The sequence below is a fragment of the Colletotrichum spaethianum genome, assembly GCF_022836535.1.
Source record: "Colletotrichum spaethianum MAFF 239500 DNA, contig26, whole genome shotgun sequence".
Taxonomy (NCBI): domain Eukaryota; kingdom Fungi; phylum Ascomycota; class Sordariomycetes; order Glomerellales; family Glomerellaceae; genus Colletotrichum; species Colletotrichum spaethianum.
In genome coordinates this window covers 576,450-594,033 of record NW_026054796.1, presented here as the reverse complement: position 1 = coordinate 594,033, position 17,584 = coordinate 576,450, and the positions used below count along the sequence as shown (strand labels likewise).

The 17,584-nt window shown below is 53.4% G+C and overlaps 8 protein-coding genes across 8 annotated transcripts; 6 read left to right on the top strand and 2 right to left on the bottom strand.

Annotated features, from left to right (window-relative positions):
* Positions 1–362: 362 nt before the first annotated feature.
* On the top strand, positions 363–796 carry ColSpa_09132 (putative methyltransferase tdiE; the record flags this gene model as incomplete). Its single annotated transcript, XM_049275344.1, has 2 exons — positions 363–670; positions 760–796. 2 exons carry the CDS (start codon positions 363–365, stop codon positions 794–796), a joined length of 345 nt encoding a protein of 114 aa, XP_049131301.1.
* A 1,754-nt stretch (positions 797–2,550) lies between these two features.
* Positions 2,551–4,216, top strand: ColSpa_09131 (putative methyltransferase tdiE; the record flags this gene model as incomplete). Its single annotated transcript, XM_049275343.1, has 7 exons — positions 2,551–2,601; positions 2,655–2,699; positions 3,113–3,212; positions 3,272–3,294; positions 3,434–3,579; positions 3,640–4,059; positions 4,123–4,216. 7 exons carry the CDS (start codon positions 2,551–2,553, stop codon positions 4,214–4,216), a joined length of 879 nt encoding a protein of 292 aa, XP_049131300.1.
* A 1,139-nt stretch (positions 4,217–5,355) lies between these two features.
* On the top strand, positions 5,356–6,421 carry ColSpa_09130 (protein AIM2; the record flags this gene model as incomplete). The annotated part of the gene is made up of 2 exons (XM_049275342.1): positions 5,356–5,965; positions 6,111–6,421. 2 exons carry the CDS (start codon positions 5,356–5,358, stop codon positions 6,419–6,421), a joined length of 921 nt encoding a protein of 306 aa, XP_049131299.1.
* A 1,057-nt stretch (positions 6,422–7,478) lies between these two features.
* ColSpa_09129 (alkaline protease 1) lies at positions 7,479–8,794 on the top strand (the record flags this gene model as incomplete). Its single annotated transcript, XM_049275341.1, has 2 exons — positions 7,479–8,174; positions 8,231–8,794. The coding sequence occupies 2 exons, from the start codon at positions 7,479–7,481 to the stop codon at positions 8,792–8,794; spliced, it is 1,260 nt and encodes a 419-aa protein (XP_049131298.1).
* Positions 8,795–9,773: 979 nt separating this feature from the next.
* ColSpa_09128 (uncharacterized protein) lies at positions 9,774–10,736 on the top strand (the record flags this gene model as incomplete). The annotated part of the gene is made up of 3 exons (XM_049275340.1): positions 9,774–9,905; positions 9,967–10,440; positions 10,497–10,736. The coding sequence occupies 3 exons, from the start codon at positions 9,774–9,776 to the stop codon at positions 10,734–10,736; spliced, it is 846 nt and encodes a 281-aa protein (XP_049131297.1).
* Positions 10,737–10,828: 92 nt separating this feature from the next.
* Positions 10,829–11,536, top strand: ColSpa_09127 (uncharacterized protein; the record flags this gene model as incomplete). Its single annotated transcript, XM_049275339.1, has 3 exons — positions 10,829–11,032; positions 11,109–11,218; positions 11,245–11,536. The coding sequence occupies 3 exons, from the start codon at positions 10,829–10,831 to the stop codon at positions 11,534–11,536; spliced, it is 606 nt and encodes a 201-aa protein (XP_049131296.1).
* Positions 11,537–12,230: 694 nt separating this feature from the next.
* ColSpa_09126 (putative transporter) lies at positions 12,231–14,127 on the bottom strand (the record flags this gene model as incomplete). Its single annotated transcript, XM_049275338.1, has 5 exons — positions 12,231–12,458; positions 12,515–12,615; positions 12,685–13,084; positions 13,139–13,807; positions 13,885–14,127. The coding sequence occupies 5 exons, from the start codon at positions 14,125–14,127 to the stop codon at positions 12,231–12,233; spliced, it is 1,641 nt and encodes a 546-aa protein (XP_049131295.1).
* Positions 14,128–16,099: 1,972 nt separating this feature from the next.
* On the bottom strand, positions 16,100–17,521 carry ColSpa_09125 (benzoate 4-monooxygenase; the record flags this gene model as incomplete). Its single annotated transcript, XM_049275337.1, has 1 exon — positions 16,100–17,521. One exon carries the CDS (start codon positions 17,519–17,521, stop codon positions 16,100–16,102), a length of 1,422 nt encoding a protein of 473 aa, XP_049131294.1.
* Positions 17,522–17,584: the final 63 nt, after the last annotated feature.

The window sequence follows — 17,584 nt, the reverse complement described above, 5'->3', positions numbered from 1 at the left end:
TACGAGACGGGGGCGTGGCGTGGCGTAGCGTAGCTGACATGCATCCCCCAGAGTTGCGCCCAACTGCTTTTTTGAGATATACAATATGGAAAGCGAATGGCCATGGAGGATCCCCCACGATTTCATCTTCATACGCCACATGAACACCGCGTTTGCCAGCTGGAGGGAGACGATCGAAAAGGCCTTTAGGTGAGCCCGCGTCGGACCACGACACCCAACCCCGTCTGCAGAATACTGACGCCCCCGCCAAGGAACCTCGCACCCGGCGGCTACATTGAGCTGCAGGACAACACCTTCCCCATCATGAGCTACGAGGGCAGCATGCCCCCAGCAGCGCCATCGCGCGATGGTCGTCCATGCTGATGGAGAGCACGCGCCTGCTCGGGAGGCCCTGCGACGCGCCGTCGCAGTTCAAGCAGCTGCTCGAGGACGCCGGCTTCGAGGGCGTCGTGGAGATCAAGCGGGTGTGGCCGATCGGCCAGTGGGCGGCGGGCCGGCGGCACTTCATGACGGGGTCTCTGTGCCACGACACGTCCATCGCCGGCCTGGAGCCCTCGACGCTGCGCCTGTTCACCTCCGTCTTTGGTTGGAGCGTGGAAGAGACCAAGGATTTTTGCCGCGAAGTCGAGGCCGAGATCCGGAGTCAGCGGTACCACGCCTACTTCAATGTGTAAGTCCAGCCCTGCCTCCCTGCGTCGCCGACCGGGCCTGGATCCCCGCAGTAGTGTGCCTGGTAACGTGCGGCTGACCTTGGTCCAGATATTGTGTCTATGGAAAGAAGCCTTACTGGGCTTGATTTGAGGTGGGAAGGGGGGCCGGCGTTTGAGGCAGTGTTATTTTTGCATCTAGAAGATCATGATACCCCTGCGACTTGTCAGTTGCTTCGCGATACTGGGCTGGTGGGCTCTGTCTCGGTGTGTTGGCATCACCCTGATAATCAAGGATTAGACCATAATAGTGGCACCGAAAATACTGTTCTATCTACAACTTCAATTTCGTCAAGCGATACGAGTCCATGACTTGGTGTAATACGAGCATTCTACAGCATCGTTAGTCCTTATTGTGTCGGTCCTTTCTGCATGGAAATCGAGTCGGCAGTTCCACGGGCCCATCGGCGGCTGACTGAAGTTTGAAGGCCCATGTGTTTGGACATGGCGGGATAAGGGATACAGCACAAAAGGCCACTCGATTGTAGATGCTTGCCTAAGCTTCACAAGTGCCTCAAGAATGATGGCGCCAACAGTGCATTGGACCAGGAGGCTGCTACTGGAATTTGGGCAACAACCTATGGCAAGCAGAGAACCCGACGAAATCGTTCACAGCTTCTGTTATCATAGAGCGAACAAACGTCTCGAGACCAAGGTGCAGGTCTTAGAAGCTACCTTATCGAGATTCCATATGCAGCTAACCACCCGTATAGACAAGGCCGCCGGTGTTGGCGTGCGCCTTATGCACCTCGACTAGGACGTGGCGACGGCTAGTCCACTAGGTTTGAGTTTAGTTATACTAACCCAGCCGAGACTACCAGTGTTCCTCTTCAGTTCGCGTTTGACTTCACCGACGTCGCAAGGCTGATCTGAAACTTTCAATTCCGTTTCGTCCACTACACGATTTTGTCCTGTTTTGACAAAGAACAGACCTTTTCCAGACTTACGAGTCACTCGGTCGTACTAATCGAGGTGGGTTGTATCATCCCAAGACTAGTGATATCAAGCTTAAATCTCCAACCGGGTGGCTATATCTAGCTACAAGACAACACGGAGTATTTTCAAGTACGATCTGGTGTGCGTTGCCATGAGCCACCATCGTTTCTGGCACTACGTCTATGGTTCTTGGATATGTGTCTTGGTCACTTGATATATAACGTCTCGGAGCTAACTGGAGAGACTTAGAGTTCCTACATGTACTTATCGACAGCAACCGCAAGGGCGTCTCAGACACGGTCAGCTCTACTTCCCCAAAGCCTAGAATGGAACATGTTGTCTAAAGACATGCCAAATCGGCCTGCTTTGCTGCCGTTGGAGTATTCTCCAACATACCTGAGCGTCGCTGTCATCCTCTTATTGCAGGCATTTATCAAAGGGCACCGCAGACCGGAGAATCGGCGTTCAAGTTGACTGGCCGCCGTCGACAGGTGGTTATCCTGACCGCTGGATTGTCAACGACCGGAAACGATCCAATGAGACCCCCGTCAGACTGTCACTTTGTTCGTTTTGAGGAATGTGACAGCGCTAAGCGACGCTAATCGCATTCATCCATCGAATCGGCTACGGCCGGAACAATCGCCCAGAACCCCGCGTACAAACAGATGGCCGCACCCTGCGAGCAGTAGTGTATGTCCCGTACTTTGCGCCGCCCAATCACCGTCGACGATGGAATGTTTGCAGAACCAACCGAAGCGAGCGAGCGGGGCGTGGGTTATCGCACATGGTAGGATTCAGGCAGGGGGACCATTCTCTCGGATTTAAGGACGCCCCCATCTTCCCCTCTCCAACGCATTCTCGCGCAGTTGGGTCCTCTCCTCACAACACCTTCACCCTCGAGACAAAGATGGCCGACGTACAGGAAGGCCAGCAGCAGCCGGAGCCGGTGGAGGCGATCGTGGGTCAAACCCACTCTCTAGTGTTACTCACATCCCTACTCACACCTTACAGGAGGCCCAGGATGCCGAGGATGAGACGTCTTCGTTGAGCGGCACGGTGAGTTGAGCTTGCGCAGAGGATGCTTGTCGTCGTTGCGTCGTGACTGACGCGGTGTTTTCGTCCCAGTCTGTTCACTCAGACACAGACTCTTTGAGGTCCAGCATCCGTGATTACCGACGGGAAAACGGTCGCACATACCACAGTGTCAGCGATGGAAGTGAGTATTCCGAGGTGGTTGTCGAGGATCTGTGAACCGGCCAACTAACGACACGGCGCCACCACGTAGCATACATTCTGCCAAATGACGCAGTACGTCTTCATATCTCTGCATGTCAAGAACTTGAGCTGTTGGCTAACATAACCACCTAAAGAGGGAACAGGAGCGTTTGGGTGAGCCTCGGCTATCTCAACTCTGAACGGTCCTAGAGATGGACTAACACGGTCCAGACATGCAGCATCATTGTTGGCAGCTGACCTGGGACGGCAAAATCTGCATGTCCCCGAAGAAAGAGGGCGCCAACCGTGTTCTGGACGTGGGAACAGGTACCGGCATCTGGGCTATGGACTATGGTGAGATACATCACCCGAGATGCGAGGCATGGCATGGGAACTGTGCTAATATCGTACAGCGGATGAGCACCCCGAAGCAGTTGTATGCTTCCCATTTGCCAATCCAGCTGGTTTTTTACTAACCCGGGCCAGGTTATTGGCGTTGACCTGAGTCCCATCCAGCCGGAGTAGTCAGTGTTCATGGATGTACCCGACATGTCTTCTGACGACGTGCTTACCAGTGTGATAGCGTCCCGCCGAACTGCAGGTTCGAGATTGACGACATCGAGAAGGAGTGGACTTGGCAGGAGCCCTTTGACTTCATTTTTGCAAGGCACATGAACGCATGCTTTGCCAGCTGGGAGAAGTTCCTCAAGCAAGCCTACGAGTATGCCGCAACCCGCCGGAACTTACTCCACTGCCCGTCAAGCTGACGCCTTTGCTACAGCAACCTCGAGCCCGGTGGTTACATTGAGCTGCAAGACAACGCGTTTCCCATCCTGTCCGGCGACGGCACTCTGAAGGAAGACGACCCGATGGCGCGCTGGTCGACGCTGATGATGGAGGGCACGGAACTCATCGGACGCCCCATCACGGTGCCCGCCATCTTCCGGCAGATGCTCCAGGAGGCCGGCTTCGAGGACGTCGTCGAGCACAAGCGCGTGTGGCCGACCAGCCCGTGGCCCAAGAACGAGGCCCTCCGCGAACTCGGGTTCTGGACCCAGGCCTGCAGCCTCGACGGCGTCGAGCCGGGCGCGCTCGCCTTGTTCACGCGCGTGCTCGGCTGGACGAGGGAGGAGGTGCTCGTCTTCATCGCCAGCGTTCGCAAGGATTTTAAGAATAGAGATATTCACGCATACTGGAACGTGTAAGTTGAATCGCACACGGCTTTTGTGGACGGGGGGTCTTCTGGGAACTGACTTTGCTCTAGGTACTCCGTGTACGGTAGGAAGCCGCTGAAGGAGCCTACTCCTGCCCCTCCTGCCCCTCCTGCCCCTACTGCGCCTCCTGCGGGACTGTCTTAGATTTGGGAGATGGCATTTGGTTCAGTGTGGCCGGGCAGAACCAGAGTTTTCTTCTTGAATGAATCTAAACTCATGACACGTCTCCCAAGCTTGGAATTTCATGAGTTAGAAGACGCAATAATGATATGTTCTTACGACTTATTGAATGACTTTCTATGTGACTAATTGCAGAATCAGACCATGCAGACAGGCACTCCTCATCCTTTGCATGAATCTCTGCACGGTGAATCCAAGTAGTCTATAACTTCGCTTGTTGTTGGCGGGCATATCAGTGGCTACGCGTCTGACAGAAACCCACGCCGCCATACCATACAACCTCATTCACGATGAGCACGATGATCCCCCAAGGATTCATTTGATGTGAAAAGAAGTAGTGAGATGTGGCTGGAAGTGTGTAAGTTGCTCACCATAAACCAAGACAACTATAAGTTCAGGTAGCCAATAGCCTAGTCCGTCCGAACATATTTGTTCAGTAAACCAAAAGGTCCAGCAGCTGCGAACTGCTCAATTCCCCCCCCCCCCCGCCCTCGTCGGCCTCTCGAATATGAGCAGGGGTTCGAAACTATCCAACACTACACCTGCTATGATTTGACTCACCTATCCGGTCTGCTCAGCCAAGGCAACGGACACAGCCGGCAGATGTGTCAGCCCCGCAAACTCACCGCTCGGTAGAAACAAGGTTGGCTATATACCGTGACAGCAGCCATCCTGCAAACAACAGTAAATATTCCGTTTCAATTGGTTGTGTATATACATTTGGTTTGAATAATACCTAGGTAGTTGCACGTAAATCACTGAGTGCTTGGAGCTGTGACAACCGAGCAGTGTAAACCCTAACATATTAAAGGCCAACGAGGAAAAGCACCATCCTCACAATTCATCAGCATCGCCACCTGTGGCTGTCTTTGTCTTCCCAGCCCGGGGACCGAGGAATCAAGCACGCTCGTGCGCTACAATCGAGGTTTCTAGATCGAACCTCGAGTCTGTGCTGCTGCAACAGTACCGCAACCCCGCACCACTGCCGGTGCCGACACGGCATTTCACTCTTATCTCCGAATCTATCCAACTTGCACCTTCAACATCGCTCTCACCGGTAATCGTAATCGCTTCATCCAAGGCACCTGCAACTGACAGACAAAATGACCGAGGCCTCAACCGCAAAGCAAGAATATATCGCCCAGCCCCTGGGGCCGTGCTGCTGGACCGGCACGCTCCACGAGGGCAGCCCCCGGGGCGACGTTGAAGACATCCTCGGCGCGCCGACCTATGTCGTCCGTCCCTCGGACGTGAAGCACTCTCCTCCCGCCAACGGCCACGTCGTGCTCTACTTCCCGGACGTGTGGGGGCTGTCCGTCAACGCAAGGTGCATCATGGACGGCTTCGCATCGGCGGGCTACACGGCGCTCGGCATGGACTACTTCCGCGGCGACCCCATCTCAAAGTACCGTAACACCAAGGACGACCCGCTGCCGCCCGACTTCGATTTCGCAGCCTGGCGCACCAAGCACTCGACTTTCGCGGCCGAGACCGTGCCCAAGTGGACTGCAGCTGTCAAGGAGAGATTCGGCGCCGAGTTGAAGGCGCAGACGGGAAAGGAGACGCGGTTCGCTTGCGTTGGATATTGCTTCGGGGCGCCGTACGTGTGTGATCTGCTTGCCGGGGTTGGCGGGGACGGGGAACCGGTGGTGTCGGCGGGAGCGTTTGCGCATCCTACCGCGCTGAAGGAGGAGCATTTCGCGGGCGTGAAGAGTAAGTTGTATGGGTGAAGAGCTCGCCCCCCCTCATTTTCTTATTACGTGACTGTGTTCTTTCGCCGCTCAAGTCGCATGAACTGGGAACATGCACGACAGGGAGATCTCAACCGCGGCGGACATGGCTAACACTGTGCTCTTAGAGCCTCTGCTGCTCTCATGCGCCGAGAACGACCACGCATTCAACACCGAGTCACGAAGGAAAGCTATCGATGTTCTGCAAAAAGAAAGCAAGATTTACCACATGCAGCTCTTTCAAGGCGTGGGCCACGGCTTCGCGGTGAAAGGAGACCCATCGGATCCGTATCAACGTGAGTGTAACTCCTCGCCCAGTTTGAACTTGCTCATGCGAGCCATGTTGGCTGACGAACTGGATTATCTAGGCTGGTGCAAGGAGCAAAGTCTCCGCGCAATGATTGACTGGTTCGACATGTGGCTGGTCCGCAGCTCGTGAAGATTGCGTCAAGTTAGTGAGGTCATTTGGTTGACTTGTGCCGCATAGTTGGCCGGTACCAACTCAACGCAAGTCCATCCATTGTGATATTTCGGCCTTGGATGATTAAGGGCCAGTAATGAAGTGTACTTTCCAACGCCAAGTCGGGGGTTACTTCCTGTATGCATAATCACTAGTCATTGAACCGATCAAAGGTTGTTGATTAGTACAGACAGATGTTTCATGGATTCACCCCCAGTACTTGGCATTAGAGCGAGCTTCTTCCTTTGATCTAGTGAACTTCGTTTTCGCTTTGGTCAGCCATCTCGGACATTAAGTCTGCGAATAGCCACCGTTCAATCGGTACCTTGTCCGACCGGGTATGCCACACGCTGGGTTGGAGCGGACGTGATATCACAGTGGATCTCAATAGCATAAACTGGTGCTATTGCATGACCGCAACCTAGTTATAAATGGGACTCGGCAGTGGCCGACCGCGCAGCATTCTTCAAGCTTGGCGGGGAAGCGATTAAGAAGAATGGGGAAGGTCGTTGCTCGCCAGGGCTCCATCCGCCATGGTTCATTTCGGGGCGCGGCCTTGGCTGTCAAGACAAGGCGAGTTCCCACATCGCGATACGAGATCGAGAGGTAGACTGTTCAACCTTGATGCGACTCAGCACGACAACTCTGCTCTATGTAGAGAGCATGAAAAGGCCAAAAAACTCGCAGGCTTGAGAAGTTGATTGAATGAAAGGTTGTATGTGCGCCGGGAAAGAATTCAATAGCAATCCGGACAGAGTACCGGTCTTGCGTCGTACATAGGAGCCGGCCGGGGTCGGATCTACCCGCAACACCAGTATATTCGAGCTTCCTAAACAGGACAAAGGCCCCGTGTCACGCAATGGTAATTATACTAGTCGGGGATTCTCCCTATCCTTGTTAATCAACTCACAAACAGGAGACTCCGCAAGACACATAGGTAAGACGGGCAGCATTTAAAGATTCCAGTCGGTGACATATGTGCACTCCCCAGCTTGATCATCTTCGACTCCAGGACCGACCCGCCTGATCGACCAAGATGAAAGCATCACCGTTCCTCGCCTTTCTCAGCACCATCGTGCCCGCTCTTGCGGCGCCGAACGGTGTTGCTCGCCGCGCCGACCCCGGACTCATGGCGGGCAAGTACATCGTCCAGCTCAAGCCCGGCACCAGCCCCGACGCCGTCAACGCGCACCACAACGCCGTGCGTAGCCTCCTCCGCCGCCGCGACGGGTCCGCAGGAACCCTGGAGAAGACCTTCCAGATCGGCGACTTCAACGCCTACAGCGGCAGTTTCGATGACGCGACCCTCGAGGCCATCGCGCAGCTTGAGGAGGTCCTCGCCGTCGAGCTCGACCAGGCCATCTTCGTCGACCCGACCGAACAGGAGCAAACGCTTTACAAGCGTGCTCTGACGACGCAGGCGAACAGCATCTGGAGTTTGGGCGATCTGTCCCACAGCGAGGCTGGCTCGACGAACTATGTCTACGACGCAACCGCCGGCGAGGGCACTACCGCCTACGTCTTCGACACTGGCATCCGTCTGTCGCACTCGGAATTCGAGGGCAGAGCCAGCTTCGGCATCAATGGCGTGACGGGCTCGACTGTGTCGCCCGGATCCAACTCCGATACGGACGGCCACGGCACCCACGTTGCGGCTACCATCGTCGGCAAGACTTACGGTGTCGCCAAGAAGGCCAAGGTCATCGATGTGAAGGTGTTTGAGGGCGATACGGTATGTGATCTGGTTGTCCGTTGGCCGGGTGCGCGTTGCATGCTAACATCCATTAGGGTTCCACCTCGGCGACACTCACAGGCCTCGACTGGGCCGTCAACGACATTGTCTCCAAGGGCGCGCAGAAGAAGTCCGTTCTCAACATGTCTCTGGGCGCCAGAGACGCCTCGGCGCTCGACAATGCCGTCCTCGCCGCCTACAGGCAGGGCATCCTCACCATTGTCGCGGCGGGCAACGACGACCAGCCCGCCACCGACACCTCGCCCGCCAGACTGCCCGAGGCCTTCACCGTCGGCATGACCCGCCCCGACCGCGGTCGCGTGAACATCATCGAGGGTATCTACGGCAGCAGCTACGGCCCGGAGCTGGACGTCTTCGCGCCCGGCCAGGATATCATCAGCGCCAGCCACACGTCCGACACGGGCACCGCGACCAAGACGGGCACCAGCATGGCGGCGCCGCTCGTTGCGGGTCTGGTGTGCTACCTTCGGGGCCTGGCGGGCGATTTCGGGACGCCGAAGGAGGTCACGGACCGGATTCTGGAGCTTGCTCTTCCGGATGTCGTCGGGGACCCCAAGGGTTCGCCAAACCTGCTGGTGAACAACGGCAGTGGGCAGTGATCGGCGGGATCTTCGGCCGTGTAGCGGACCAGACCGCAGCTAAGGGATTTGCCCGGGGAAGTAAGGGTGGTGGTGGTTCTGGGTCGCCAGCAAAGCCCGTTTGCGGGGTCTCATGCTGGATTGACGTCATGAAAAATCTGGAAGCCATGAGAAAATGTGAATAATATTAGCCAATAATTGAGTATGTTTCTTGGCAGTGGGCTTGCACCCGTTACGGGTCTCTTGGATAAGCCTCAACTGACATGACCGACCCATTAGGCATGTTGGCTGGGCTTGTCAGGTTGCGTGAGCTATTGCAAATACTGCAAAGTAAGACCGTAATTAACCCCAACTAGTCAGTTCTGGTGTCAAAGTCACGTTGTTAGTTACCGCACCAGCTACCTACTACCGGTAGTGCCAACTTGTCAGATCCTGCTGGTTGAATTTGTCATGGTATATGTCTGAGACATGCCGGTACTAATCATCTTTTTGCTAGGTATGCCAGAGCAACTGCATTTCTTTTCTGGGTCAGGATATCGCCGTCATCTTGCTAAAAAAAAAAGCAAGCAGTCTCACGCTGGAATGTGAGCCCATGCAGAGGTGGGTTCCCCCTCAATTCGCAGTCAACCTTTTTCGTAATAAGTCATCGCTGCCTTTTAAACTTCTCGCCGGCATCCTTCGTCCCACTAGCACTGGACGAGTGACTTACCGTTGGGATCCTATTGGCCCAAGGGGGGCGGAGGACCCTGACGCTAGCCCCGCGCTTGTTATGAAGTTTCTAAATTACTAATGATTAAGGATCCTCAACCTACAATCACATCGAGGCGGCAGCTCTTCTCCGCACCTACACACGCACGCCACGCTGCAGGACCCCTGTGCTGTCGCTGAGTCCTCCATGGCGCCCCAGGCTGGATACATCAGCCCCCATGCACGTCAATGATGCCGTCTGCCTAGCTGATCATCACATCCTCGCGACCCGACCCAAGAGCCACGAGGCAGCATGTCGACCAACTTGCGACCCCTTCGCCCCCGTGGCCAGGCGTCTGACGATAAGTCGACTCTTGACGCCAACTCGTCAAAGGGCTCCAAGGGACGCGTAGCATGCGGACAATGCAGAAAGTTGCGGCAAAAGGTATGCTCGGCTCAAAGTGCGCTTCGACGCCCGACGCGTAGTGAAGCTGAACATTGCCCAGTGTGACACTCAGCGGCCATTCTGTGGCCGATGCTTGTTGACGAAACATGACTGCGTCTACGAGGCAGACCTGGGCGAGACCCGGATGCAGGGGATTCGGAAGGCCAACCGTCAACTGAAAGGAGAGGTGGACACGCTAAAATCGCTGTTCGAGCTTCTCAAGTCGGCGGACCAAGAGGTGAAAGCAGACATCATGGCACAGCTGGCCGCAGACGAGTCGCCCGAGGCTATCATCCAGCGGCTGAAAGATGGCGAAGGGGCGTCACGGAAACCAAAAGTCGGCAGTTGCCGTGAGACGTCTGAAACGGACCGGTCCAGGAACAGTACTCAAAGCATCAACGGCTTTGTCAAATCGGAGGAGGATGATGAGCCTCCGCTTCCGCCCGGGATAGTTCCTTGGCAAATTGACAAAATGCACTACCTCCTCCATCGTGTCGACAGCATCGACATAAACGCGAAATCAACCGATCCTCAAGTTTGTTTTCCCCCAGATTGACCTTCGACCGTCGCATGCTGACATTAATCGCCAAGTCTCGCACACTTGGGGCAGACGCACAAGGCTTCGAGTCAGCAGAAGAAGACCAAGAGCAGAAAAGTCCGGAGCTCCTCCATGCCCTCATCTTGGCTGACCAAGCGGCGCAACGCCGGTCAAAGTCTTCTTCCGCCGAGTCTCTCCCCCTGGCGCCGTGGAGGCCTTCGGCAACCTTCCCCTATCATGCGCCGTACGAGCAAACTACTATCCCGCAGCAGTCCAGGCCCGGCAACTGTTGAACCTGCAAACCGAGGAGTACCGCCTGCCTTCGTTCATAGCTTCGGACGGAAGTCCGCTGTCAAACTTATTCTACAGCTACCGAGATGCCGCCATGGAGATGCTGTCCAAAGGCGTCCCGGCATTTCAAGTCCTGGGACCCTCCGACCGCATCGACCTGGAGCTCTTTTTCCGTGATCGCGAGCCCCATGATACCTACGACGTTCACTCATGGGCCTGTGAGCTGTTGAAAAACATCGAGGGTTACGACGTATTCGTGCAGCTGGCGAGCATTGCTCTTTACACGACATACATGCGGGTAAGATGGCGGACCACCAATGCATCCCTTCGTATTCGTTTCGACGCTCGATACTGACTGCTTACACACGGGACAGTGGAACATTTTGCCCACCGCCACAAACTACGCTTTAATGCCTGCAATGATCCGCCCGACCCAACGCCAACGATTCATACCCCATCGCATGACCATCGATCTCGTACCACAGTAAGAAGGACCCCACCGTTACCCAGTGTTGTCCACATCGAGGCCTCTAACTGTACGAATAGTCCTGCCATCCGTGATGCATTGATCAACAGGTTCCGCGACTGGCTCTCGCCAGGTACAACGGACACGGGAGGAACCAGCGTCGGCTGGCCTTATAGCCTCGACGCCGCGGTGGACGTGTGCCCTATTACTGGACGCAGGATGCTGAGCCGTGCATTTTTTGAGCATGCCACGAATGGGTCCAACTGGAGTTTGGATAAGTCTATTCGTGCAATGTATCCGGAGATCGAAGCCATGGGCTTCAAGATCAGGGACTGAGTCATGCCGATATTCCTGGAGTTGTGACAAGCAGGGCTTTCAGGGCGATGGACGGAACATTGTGCCAAAGAAGCGTTGATGGACGGCGTAGCGCAGGAATATGCTGCTTACCTCGTTATACCTAGAAAGCGTGTTCGACGTAGACGACTTCTAAAGGCTCGTTGCTCATCCCTGTCAACTAAAGATTTGGATGAAGCCAGGGTGAGAAATAAATCATTCAACACATGAGCCGGACCAATTCCTGAGCTACATGTGTGATTTTGACACCATGATTGAATTTGAATTTAACTACCATCTCAAGTCACTACACGAAAATTAGGCTCGGCCTAGTTACTTTGATCTTACTTGTAAAGGTCGATAAAGTTGCGTCGAAGTGCTGATGATTAAGACGAAGCTGATACTGGCAAATGGGCTGGCGGGATTCACACTGAGTGTTAAATGATACAAAATAGGATGCTGTTCATGATCTATCTTGTCTTGTATTCTAATATTGCAATCCTAATCCTATGATGAAAAGGCGGACCCACAATTGCACCCCTGTGATTACCAGTCAGATGACGGTACATTCCCAGGTCTCTTTCCCAGGATATTAGCGCTGTACAACTGCTTTTCAGCATGCTCTTTTACACATCTCTCGAATGCGTTCATCTGCTCGGTGATATGAGCGACATGATTTCCTGACCATGCGACCATCCTAGTGAGCGAAGCGAAAGTCGAGGCGTCTGCTCCCTTCGTCCTTTGTAGTTGCTAGGTAGTTGTCCTTCTCCTCTTGGCTCATAGCATTCCAGATATCGTCGCGCGTCTTGTTTCTTCGCATGTAGTAGGCCTTGATGAGCCAAGCAAGCACCGCGTTCCATGCGATAAGCCCTAAGATGACCTTGTTGCCTCGGCGGTAAAGCGGCGCGTCGTCCTTTTGATAGATCTGATAAGGTTGTCAGTCAAGTTGTTCACGTCAATTTTGGGATGCTTGAGGCTTACGTTTGAGCCAATGATACTGCTGGCCTGAACTGTCATGTTGTACAGAGCACTGCCGACAGTCCTAGTTCGGACTGTGCCCGCATTCCGCGATGTCAAACTGACTGCACATTATCAGTTTCCGATCCCAGGATTACATCTCAAAATACGACAAGGGTTCAAAAATGACTTACCTAGAATGGAATGGACGTAAGGGTAACCAACGATCAGAGCAGTGACCGCGTACCACTTCCAAGGGCTAGAGCCCGCCGGCATCAACTCCAAAGCCAGAACGAGAGGAAATACCCAGACGGAGTAAAGGAAAACGATCAGCATGCGGTTGTTCCAGCGCTCCGAGACCCACGACCAGAACACGAGTTGGATCAAGAACAGAACGTATCCCGGGATGGTGAGTAGGTTTGTCTGAAACGTGTCGAAACCGAGAGCCTTCAAGTTGATGGTCAAGTACTGATCGATCGGTCTGACGGGGATAAGAAGCGTGAGACCGTAGAGATAGATGGGCCAAAGGTCCCAGTCCGATAGTACAGACCAAAGAAGCCTTGGTGTCAGGCCTTGACGATTGTGCATTCCTCCCTAGAAGATTGACGTTAGCACGTCGATTAAATTACCGAATACGTTGAGACTCACCTTGCTTGGATCGTCTCTTAGAATACGATTAACCATGATAATCTCTTCGCGTTCCGTGAACCAGCCGTCCTTGCCGCGGAACCAACTTGCGGTCTGCGTGGGACTAGGCGGCAGGTAAAACCACGAGAACACACCAATCAAGGCTGTCAAACCGCCTTCGAGGGCAAAGAGCCACCTCCATCCTTCCCAACCTCCGGCACCTCGCAGATGCAGAATACCGAACGCGAGAAACGCAGCAATAATTTGAGTTGTGTATGACGCGCAGTAGAAGTAGCTCATGCGGATGGGCAGCTCCTTGCTCTTGTAGAAGTACGAAAGGTACAAGATTGCGTCCGGAATGAAGCCGCCTTCAATGAGACCAAGTAAAGCCCGCGTGGCGTAGAATCCCTTCTGCCCTGTCATCAAGCATTGGCAGGCGGCGATGATGCTCCAAGAGACCATCTGGATGGGAATCCAGACGTCCGGTCCCAGCTTCTTCGAGATCATCTGCGAGGGTAGTTCGGCACAAAGGAAGCACAGATAGAATATCGTCATGCCGTAGTTGTATTGGTTTGTTGAAAGGCCAAGGTCTTCCAGCATGTTGTCGGAGTTTGCTTGATTGATGTTGCCGCGGTCCAACTGGAGCGCGAAGAACATTAAACAAACCCATGCGCATATTTTGTAATCAAGCTGGTGGTACCGAATGTCAACACTCATTCTTGTTGAGCGAATTGCGCGATCCGAAGGGTGCAATAAGGTAAACGTACCCTCCTAACCAATTTCTTCTCCTCGTGCTCCGACCAGGTCGCAGCGGGATCGTATCGGTGGCGGCCTTCATATTCGGGGATGGGCTCGTACATTTGCGAGGACGCACCGACGGCCCAGACATGATCAGATGCATGTTGCTTTGAACCAGATGCCTGCGGCGTGTCGACAGCCACTGTGACTATTGGTGAAACCTTCTGCTCAATGGCAGAATTGATGCTCGGCGTGCTCGGCGTGCCAGGCATGGTTAAGAGGATCAGAGGTGATCGACCGGAGCATCCGTATCCAAGACTTTAGTCTACAAGCTTAATTCCTCATTATCGAGAAGTCACCTGTGGCCTACAGCTTTTATATGAGCACTTGGACGGGAGTGCTTCATGCAAAATCTTCCGTCAGCACGGTATCTCCGCGATGGTGCAATTTCGAGGTCCTCGTCATATATTCCCTTCGAACAGAATGTGAAACGAATATCTCCTCGGAGACTGGGCTCTGATCTCGTGGATCGACTGCTAAGCGATAGCTCGAGGAGCAAAGAACCGATTGCCGTCGGGCAGAGTCCGGGGTTAGGTCATGGTTTGCTGACTTCCAAAGTGTTTTGTCGAAGTGTGCAGGCCACATGTATGTCATGGGGCAACGTGTCGCAACCGACATGACGAATCAGAGGACCTTAAACTGTCCGGTACGAGATCGGACGGAGAAAATCCCGGGAATAGTAGTCCTAGAAAAGGCATGATTGGGAACCGAGTGGTATTCTACGTAAAACTTTCAGGCGGCGAGTCGTTTCCCAGCCAGTTGATCCATTACGCGGGACGCGGGATGGTGGAGCGGGGAGCGATCACGTCAACTCAAGCTCGGATGTGGTGATCTGAAATGCCGACTATCCTAGCATTAGTCCCCTTTCAACCTGGTCAGTGCCAGGACTATGCAGATCAAGAATATAACGACAAAAGGGATGGAATTATGGTTGAATGCATTTCAATCAACTAGTGTTTACCATCTTCTCTTCCTGATCTGTGTCTTCTTTTGCTGCCATGGTATTGTCTCAAACGCAGGAGCCGCCCCCTCAGGACTATCCTTCTCTACAAACTAAGCAGAACTAAAATCCATTCTATGGATCAATCATTCGGTAGTTGGAATACCCTGAGAAGTGCCAAGGCATCCCAAAAAGCTTGGTAAAATCAATAGCGTAGGTTCCCAAACCACTCAAATTCCAGCATTCCATGACGTCCGCGATTACAAATACTTTGAGCCTCCGCTCATGAGTGTTCATAACGTCTTACAAAAAATGAGAAACCTTAGTACGATATTGAGTGTCTGCAAATCCTACAATAGTTATTCTGGTATTCGATGTTCGGCTGCTACTCAGCTCAGACTGGTTGCCATCTATATCAATCAGTATGGATCGCAACTTTCCTCGAAAACATGACATTATTGTGGTCCTAATTTACAAAACCTTCTCCAATGGCATTGAAGCAGTAAAAATTTTGGGGGTTTCATAAAGGAGTAGACCATTTGCACTTATTATTCCCAACTTCTTGAGTTCCAACACTTCCTATGCCCAGACCTCTCCTGCCTCGTAGCAAATTTTTGTTGATACACCATTAATCCTGCTATGGCTCTCTTCTAAACTGCCATCCTGGCTGCGTTTTTGACAATGAAAATTTGGACTACGACCAGCACAAGATGTCAATTCAGCTCGAATGACTCTAACACGGAACCATAGAAGGATTCACCCTGGAGCTGTCAATCTCTGTCTGGAAACCACATCGTGTTAAGTCACATACAGATAACTTGTGCGTCTCTGATTACAGCAAACTCTGGATGAACTGCTGATCGGCGTCCTGTCGAAAAGAACCGTGCGGTCGCGGCCATTGATCAGCATGATAAAACTGTACCGCTGTCTCTTAAGCACAGTTAGTAGACTGTTTACTCCCTGTTCGTTGAAGCCAGTGAGAGAACAGTCCTTTTACACTTTACTTATGAAGCAAACTCTCGACGATCTTGCTCGCTGGTTGAATCAGAACACCTAATAGTAACTCACCAAAGGCGGACCGAATGTGCATATCAGATGCAATAAGAAAATCAGGTGTTGTGAATCTGTGGGATCGAACTACCTGCCAAACTAATGCTTCAAAAATTCATCATATTTGCTAGTATTTACCTTATCAACGCCGAATGCCTTACCGCCAGTCGCGAGTTTAATCGCTATTTAGAAACCTAGCTCACCTCAACCTCATCTAACTGTCGCCTCCACACTTTTACGGGCATCTCTCCCAATAGCCAATTCATCGTCTCCTCACGCGCCAGCTCAAAGTCTCGAGGCAGCGCAAACTCATATCTGTGAACCACAGACGCCAACAATACGGCCTGCTCTAGGTACGAAATGTTCCTGCCAATGCAGCCTCTTGCGCCGGCAGAGAAGGCCAGGAAATAAGGCTGCAGCTCTTTGCCCTTCTCGCCAAGCCACCTATCGGGAACATACTTGTCGGCATCGGGGAACACAGACTCGTCGCGGTGCACAACGACACCAGACATGCTGACGGTGGTGTCTCCAGGTATCCACTCGCCCATGATATACATTCCTTCAGGGGGCGTCTTACGAGGCAGACCATGAGGCGTGGGAGGGAACAGACGGAGGGATTCGTCGAGGCAGGCACGGAGGTAGGGCAGGTGCTTGACCTTGTCGTAAGGGGCAATGACCTCGTCTGGGTCAATAACACTGTCAACCTCCTCACGGAGGCGCTGGAGATATTTGGGGTTCTTGAGTAGTTGATACAGGACGTTGGTGACTGCGATAGCGGTGGTCACGCTGCCTGCGTTCATCATAATGTTGACCTCGGCAACAATCTCGCCCCAATCGAGGTTGTTCGGCTCGCCGTTCTTGTTTTCCATAAGCGCCTGGAAGAAGTCGTCTAGCTTCTCGCCTTCGTTGTAACGCTTGAGACGTTGGTTGGAGAGTTGAAGAACGATTCCATCCCAACCCTTGGAGGCCTCAGTCATCTGGCGGTAGCGGGGGATGAGATTGGACAGCTTGTCAATGAGTTTGTAGTTGTCATAGCTCCAGACGAGCAGAGATTGCTTCCGGGCAGTAGGGTAAAGAGAGTCACGTAAGGGGACCTCCCGCGTGGTGCCGTCCTTGCGACGAGCCAGGACTCTGTCGTGTCCGCGATCAAGGAGACCGAGACGTTCAGAAAGACCAATGTCAGCGATGGCGTCGAGTGTGAAAAAGTTCCCCCATTTGCGGTAATCAACGGTCAAATCTTCTGGCTTAGGGAACATTTGACCCTTGGGAAGGGGATCGGTACAGCGCTTGTCGAGCTGCTTGAACAGCCTTTCGACCTTATCAGCAACCTTGTGCTCCCAACCCTCAAGGTTCTTCAGAGCATAGGCCGAGGACAGGACCTTGCGTTTTCTTGCGTGGTCGTGCTTTTCGACAACGTCGGCAAGGTGGTAGTGAGAGCCAGCAGTCAGGACGTATGATTCGTCCTTGATGCAGGGGGTACCGTGTCCGTAGATATCTTTGATTGCACGAACATCGCTGAAAGAGAGAGTGTTGGGACCAGTGCGGAGGATTGGGCCCTTTTCTCTGTGGAGTTGTACGAGATGGGATGATCGAGCACCAGTGCGGGCCAATATCATGAAGGGGATATTGCACACGCCAGAAAATGTACTGAAGTTCTCAAACTTGCGAAGACCTTAGGT